Source organism: Lates calcarifer, linkage group LG3 (genome assembly GCF_001640805.2).
Source record: "Lates calcarifer isolate ASB-BC8 linkage group LG3, TLL_Latcal_v3, whole genome shotgun sequence".
NCBI classification, from domain to species: Eukaryota; Metazoa; Chordata; class Actinopteri; family Centropomidae; genus Lates; species Lates calcarifer.
Window position 1 is genome coordinate 5,086,024 of NC_066835.1, and position 7,652 is coordinate 5,093,675.

A 7,652-nucleotide genomic window follows, 5' to 3' on the forward strand; every position below is an offset into this window, starting at 1 on the left:
TGGCTTGGAAATGCTATGATATGATGGAAGGCTTTTACCTTTATTGAAAATAGATGAAGATGTGAGAGCTGCAGTTTGGTGTAGGTACTGAGAACAAAATTTGGGGGTCAGAATGCAGCATTCAATCTTTGAGATGTCTGTGTGTATGAATGCAGAGCGTCTGTGTGATGATTTATGTGCATGTGTGTGTGTGTGTGCACTGTTTATGATTGCATGTGTGTGTGTGTGTGTGTGTGTGTGTGCGCATATGTGTTGGAGAAACAGGCTTATATCTTTGTGGGGCGTGACCGGCATGGCGAGAGGATCCGACTGTCGCGCCGGATCCACTGAGCAGGAGGAGGAGGAGGGGAAAGTGGCTTGGGAATGGTCATGAAACTTGAAGGCAACATCGCCATCTGGTGTCAGATCAAAACTCAGGATGTACATCAAAAAGAATAGTAAATGTAAAAGGTTAAAACAATGTGATGCAGTGTTACAGTGCTGAAATATATGCACACTCTAACTGCTTCAATAAACACACATCCACACACACACACACACACATACTCCCTCATCCAGTTTCAGACAGAAAACCAAACACTCAATTGAGCATGCAGAACCAGCATCGTTCATTCAGAGGATTGGCAGATTTCCATGCCAACATCGGAGCAGATGATTCAGAGTACACATCCGTTTCACTCCACTGACTTGATATATCACTGTTAACTCCAGCTCTCTCACTGTCTGTTTGTCTCTCCAACACACACTGCACAGATATACTGTTTGTCTCAGATCTTTAACTTAAGTCTTTTCCAGTCTTGTTCTGTTTGATGGAATGTTTTTGTGTAAACATATAACAAATTTAAAATGATGTTCTTTTCTGTCTTTTTGATAGAAATCCACTCGACCATCAGAAGTTTAACCTAACCAGCTTAGAAAAGCACACCAGGATACCACTGGTTCTCTTCACAGGTATTGCAGTAAGGCTGAAAAATGATTCCCTGGTTGACAAGAAACCGAATTTCGTAGGTTTTTTGTAAATAATTTAAATAGTTTTTAGCTGCTATAGCTGCTTTCTTTTGGTAGAAAGACAACTCTAAACATTTACGTGGCTTAGTGGTCGCCCACTAATCAGAAGGTCAGTGGATCGATCCCAGGCTCCTCCAGCCTGTGTGCCGAAACACCCTCGGGCAAGATACTGAACCCCAGATTGCCCCCAGTGGGAATATATGTGAATATGATAGAACGCTCTACATACATATACGTAAAGAAAGCACTGTATGAATGAGTGTGTAAATTGGTGAATGGGAGCTGTAGTGTGAAGTGCTTTGAGTTGTCAACATGACTAGAAAAGCACAATATAAGTGCTTTTCTATGTGCACATATATTGTGCACACAGTCATCAATATTTTTAATATTGACAATGGGTCAGTTGACTATGGGGAATGTGAGAGGTATTGCTTATGATAACAAATGCAAAATGATTATCATTATCACTGAAAAATCCCCTCAGATCTGTGGATCATTTTAGTGTCTTTCAGCTTTTTGTTTTGTTTTTATGGCACTCAACTTTAATCTTTTGGGTCACTCACACCCCTTTCTCTTTAATCTTGTTTCCAGCCACAGCTGACCCAGACCCAGAGACAAAGTAAGCAACTAGCTGATAAACATAGCAAAGCTGCAGTCTCCAAAGAACAGAAATTTTTTTCAGGTGGTGGATACCAAAACAGAGCTAAAGGAAACATGGACAATGGACTTACAATTGTCAGGTGGATTCATACAAATCTCCATGTGTAAATATGTTATTCTTGGCTACCATATTGAAAATATCATCATGAGGCATTAATATGTTAACATTGTGTTGCTTTCATTGTATTACAGTGAACAAGCCTTTACTGACTGATGACAGGTTAATGATTCTGTTCACTACAACAGAGCTCTGTTTTGAAAGTTTGAAGCTAAGACCACTGTTGTGACAGTGAGAAGAGCCACGGTGTGACCACAAGAGGGAGCACTAGGTTAGTCCATCAGTCAAAACACTCAGCTCAGGTCAGCTGCCCAACCTCTCCTTAGAGACAGCTCTGTCCATCTGTGCAGTGCCCTTCAGCCTTGAGATTGAGACCATCCATAACTGGAAGTTGTCGGCTGTAACTCAGGATGAATGGCTTAGATCACTCAGGAGTTAAAGGTCACACCTTCAGCTTCACCATACAGATAATACAGGCCAGTCCTGTCTATGCGATGCATTTAGGGTAACAAATCAGGAAGAGCAGGTCAGTGTAATTCCTTTAGATGAGTGTAAATGAAACACAGATCTGAGAGTGAGTAGGAGAAAAGAGTGAGTAAACTGGCACACTGGGAATATGACAGGCACAACAATGAATCACACAGAGGAGTGTTTTTACTATTGTATAATTATTGAACATTCACAGAGTTGTACTACTATGTGTACATTGAACTGTAACAATAAAATACAATGATGTAGATATGAATTTGCAGTATTTTCTATTATGTCTCTTGTTTGTTTTGTTTTGTATGTAAAGGACTATTACAACTGGTACTGCCAGTGTTTGTTTGCTTAATAGTTTGAATGACTGTGAAGCAGAAGGTCGTACGCCCAATTTCACCACCTGATAGTACATGGAAATTGGAGGCCAGACTCTGCTCACATTAGCAGTGAGGTGAAGAGGCTGGTTTTACATTATTACTTAAGGATTTCCTAAAGCACTAATAATAATCAAATATGAGTTCCGAGCTGAAGAAAGGCAGAGTCAAGTCAAAACAGATCCTCTTTAGTTAAAGTTAAATGTTATTCTTAACATTCAATATGGGCAGCAGAGTGAATAAGTATGTCCCAGTGTGGAGTTATATCTGACATTTCCTCGTACAAACACCAACTTCACAAATGTAACACTTTTAGTTGTTTTGAAAAATGATCTAAATGATCTATCTCACTAGATGAGGAATATCAATGCAAAATGTCCCAGCTGTCAATTAAAGATTGTCTATATCTCATCACCACTAGTGGTAACAACTCTTATAAATGTATGAACTCTTCAAAACAGAGATCACATATATAATGCACAGTGTATAAAAGATCAAATAGCTCTGTAATAACTTGTATGGTTGACTGTCTTTCTGCCTCTTGACAGGTGCATGCTGGGTTGGCCTCCAGCCCCCCACAACCCTAATGAGAATAAGCAGCTATGAATGGATGGGCATTTTAGTGTAATAAACTCTTTATCCTGTTATTGTGCAATGTTTTGAATGACTGAGTTAAAGGTCACACGGCTCATTTCACCATCTTGATTTGTATGTGTCTGCATCCTGTTTTCTTTTAAATCAGCAGCAAATGAAAGCCCTGGGTTTGCATAATTCATTTAGAGAAGGAGGAGAAACAGAATAAAAGTAAGTGAATACATACTAAAGGTTTGAGACATGTTGGAACATTCTGTGGGAACAAAAGGCGAAACTTTCTAAGGTAGGCCTTCTGTGTCTTGATTTATGTGTTCTAAATTCTTTTTTTTCTTCTTGAGTTATCAGATTGAAATACTTTGATAGACCTCCCTTGCTATGACAAGAGTCAGATTACAATCAGCTAGTTGTATTTTGTGCGTGACTAAATTTTACAACTTGGAGTGCCAGTGCGACTTGACCCCGTTCTCGGTTTGAGTACAGCGTTTCCTATGCATTATATTTACCCTGACTTTGGGAGGATGAGAAAATCACAGTTTAAATCCCTAAGCACATTGTAATTTATGTATTACCAAAGCATCAATACTACAGTTAAGATGCAAAAAAGTGTTTGCGTTGACTGTTGACTTAAGCAGTGCTCTTAACTTTTGGGCTCCTAAAATTTTCAGTAAGGAGCACCAGTGCTACCAGTTAGTCTGGAGCCCTGTATGAAAAACACACAAACTAGTCATATGTAAGAAAAATAAATAAAATACAAATGTAGAGGTCTTGCCTTGTCACTAATGTAAAGCACATGTATCAAGTCATTTCTTTACTTTTTCTGTTACTGTTGAAGAGAAATTCATGTGTTTTGCATGCTTCTGTTTTTCAGGATGTGGAAGTCACTGTTGTTTGTCATCGTTCTCTCAGGTCAGAGAGCACTGTAAACATATATTTACACTGGGTGGATGCAATAACTTGAACACTTTACAGTGAAATGCAATCCAGTGCAACATCACCTCAAAATGTTGCTTGAAAATGTTCATTAAGTTGACTGAACACCTCTCTGACAGTCTCCAGAAAAAGGATCATTGTCATGGTTGTATTTGTTGTATGGTTATTGTATAAAAGTAAAATACAATATAATAGCATTTTTGTGAATTAAGAAATTCTTTATCCATCAGGACCATCTGCTGTGTCCAAAAGCATCCGCAAAGAGTACCACTACGTGAGCATGTCAAAGACCTGGGCTGATGCTCAGAGTTACTGCAGAAAGATGTTCACTGACCTGGCCACCGTAGAAAACCAAGACGACAACAGCAAGCTCCTAGGTGTAATCCAGAGCCATGAAAAATTTGCATGGATAGGGCTTTATGATGACCTGAATATATGGAAGTGGTCGCTGGGAGATCTAAACTTCAACACCAGAGAAGATTATGAAAACTGGAATCTATGGGAGCCTGACAACAAGAATGGCATGGAGAACTGCACCGTAGTTTCAGGGAGCGGGCGTTGGTTTGATGTCCCATGCATGTCTGAATATCCCTCAGTCTGCTTTAATAGTAAGAGGGATTCTCACTGAGTTCAGTTCAAAGTTGCTTTATTGTAATTATATTGTACACTTGATACATTTTAGGTGCCTGTGGCTTGTTTCAACCATTGCTTTTCTGTTTTAAAATGAAAGATAAACGTGAAAGAGCTCTTATAGTCTGAGCATACCTGTATGATAGCGGCTCTGTGATGCTATATATAAGCACAGTGGTGAGCAAAATGGTTATTTCAGCATGCTACATGTGCCATGAGAGCATGTTAGCATGCTATTAACATCATGATAGATGTTTAATAGGTGTGATTTTTACAATGGTCACTGTCTTAGCATGCTAACACTAGCTAATTAGCACTGCACACTGGCTGATATTTAGTCATTTATTTAGTCATTCATTCTCTTTAGACCAGGAAGGTCTCTAATTTATATAACTAATTAACAATAATATCCATCCAGTGGTTGTTAGGATGTTTTAGTCCAGACCAAAGTGGTGGAACAACCAACTTTGCCACCCTAGAGCAGCGCCACTTAACAAATGTTGTACTTTTGCCTGATCCACTGTCAGTGCTTAAGCTATACCTAGAGTTCAATGTGTATCTTTCTTTCTTCTTTCTTTTTTTAAAGGCAAAAGCCAATCCACAATATGACCTTCTGTCTTTATTTTGTTTCTGTTCTTTTAGAACAAGGTCTACCCAGGTACATTTTAGTGGAGACTAAGCAGACTTGGAACCAGGCAAGGCAATACTGTAGGTCTAATTACACAGACCTCGCCAGTGTGATGAACAGCTTTGACAATTATATGATCGACCTACTGCTGTCAGAGAACTCCTGGATCGGTCTCCACAGAGACAAATGGGCTTCCTGGTCTGATGGGAAGCCCACCACCTTCACTAACTGGAACGAGAGCCAGCCTGACAACAGTGGGAAATCTGCGTCATCGTGTGCTGTGGTCAACACAACCACGGGAACGTGGTGGGATGTTAACTGTTGGGATTACCACTATTTTATCTGCCAAAAAGTACATCCCATACCTGAGCGCAAAACGTCATTCAAGTTAAAGTTCCAGTCTGAGGCCGACCTGAAAGACCCTGCTGTTCAGCAGCAGATTTTAGAGCAGGTATAATATGTCTGAAGCTGCTAAACGTCACCCTATCCCTCGTAATGAGTTTGGTTAGAGTTGTTAGAGTGTTGTTCCCCAGAGCTTCTAATGTTAGATAAACTCTCCTACAAGTTCGCCCTTTTGTTTCTGGTTAACTGAAAAGATGTTTAAAAGATGCAGGCTTCACACAGTGTCTGTGCTGTTATATATAAAATTTACATCAAAGAGAGGTAAAACAACAAGAAATTAAGAATTCGGTTAGATTGCCATTTTCATCATCTCATTTATTGCCAGTGGAGGAAGTGGAAAAGAAGATATATGTGAAAGGTTGCAATGATGTGATCATTTCCATTTTTATTTCTCTATAGCTGCATGCTAACCTGGAGAAACATGGATTACCAGACTTTAAACTCCGCTGGATTCAGACTGATGAGCAGGCTTTTCATAAGGAGCAAAAGAGGGAGAAAGAGAAAGGTATTGCTTTACTGAAGATAATTTTGAATGAGTTCAAAAACCTAGTTTGACATTTTCAGAAATACCCATATTGGCTTTCATGCTGAAAGTTGGATAATACCACATAAGGCTGGAGCACAGAGACTGGAAACAGGGAAAAAGCTAGTCTTGTTCTGAGCAGTTTCTGCTGTAGCTTTACTGAACACAGATACAGGAGTGGTATTGATCTTTTCATCCTAACTCTCTGCTCAAAAGCTTTTACTTTTTTCTCAAAATGTCAAACTGTTGCTTTAAACCATATATATGACTTCCATTTTCTGTCTTTTTTAGAGTCAGGTTGCTGAGCGGGTCACTGTGCAGAAGACATGATGCTCTTCCTACAAATGAACACTCTTAACAACAAAACTGATTTAACTGCTAATGTAACACAATGTTTTAGTTCTGTTTTCAGTTTGAGGGTCACTTCATATTTTCTACACTGTCAGTGGTAGTATGTGTTAATGTTTGTGTGTTCATGTAATTGGTTGCATATTATTTTTTCATTAAAATGTGTTTTTACAGGATTTTTTGCGTGTTTGCCATAAGAATGGTGAAAACAGACTTCAGAACATGTAGTGAGGCTTTGAAATGAGTTCAAAATATAAACACATGTATGTGATATTTATTTTATGGGTGCTTGCTGAGTCTTTTGAAATGTCTTTTTGTCAGACTTTTAATACTTGATGTTTAGCAGCAGTCTTTGAAATGCATAGATGATCCTGTTAATGATCAGCATCGTAGTCAGCAATTAGTTGTGATTCTTAGTACATCTCTTACAATGTGTTTTATATCTATGTAGCAAAGGTCTTTTATGTGTGTGCTAATTTAATAAATATGGAACATTAAAAAAGACTCTCAGCTTCTATCAACACACACACACACACACACACACACACACACACACACACACAAGGAACGAGACAGAGAGAGAGAGAGAAATTATTGAAATTGTGCTTTTGGCAGAGTGAGAATCCACTGAAATTAATGTTGGTCCGAACCTCTGTTATGACCAAGACATTATCTTGACCTTGTCGGCGAGGAAGTAAATGAGATGAAACAGAAAAAGAACGGAACATAGTATGACCTGTGCTGCTTTTAAGACATCTTTGACTGAAAAGTGCTGTTTGTGTTGTGATGATATGAGTGAAAAACACTCAACCTCCTTCAAGGCCTGTACTGGCCATTACCTCAAAATTCTACCAGCACAACAATTCCTGCTGTTTGTAATTAGTAGAGGTATTACAAAAGTAGAGAGGGCATAGTCAGGCACGTTTTTAGGGATCACCTGTAAGAATTACTTTGTAATGTGAAGGGGTTAATTAAAAAAACCCAGTTGCACCTGGCTCAACTCACAACAGAGTT

At 39.0% G+C, this 7,652-nt stretch overlaps 1 protein-coding gene across 1 annotated transcript; it reads left to right on the plus strand.

The window, feature by feature from the left end:
• The first annotated feature begins 3,348 nt into the window (after positions 1-3,348).
• LOC108900370 (macrophage mannose receptor 1) lies at positions 3,349-7,114 on the plus strand. Its single transcript, XM_018701363.2, has 6 exons — positions 3,349-3,460; positions 4,046-4,083; positions 4,338-4,715; positions 5,380-5,816; positions 6,167-6,272; positions 6,582-7,114. The coding sequence occupies exons 2-6, from the start codon at positions 4,047-4,049 to the stop codon at positions 6,593-6,595; spliced, it is 972 nt and encodes a 323-aa protein (XP_018556879.1). The 5' UTR covers positions 3,349-3,460; position 4,046; the 3' UTR covers positions 6,596-7,114.
• The last annotated feature ends 538 nt before the right edge of the window (positions 7,115-7,652 follow it).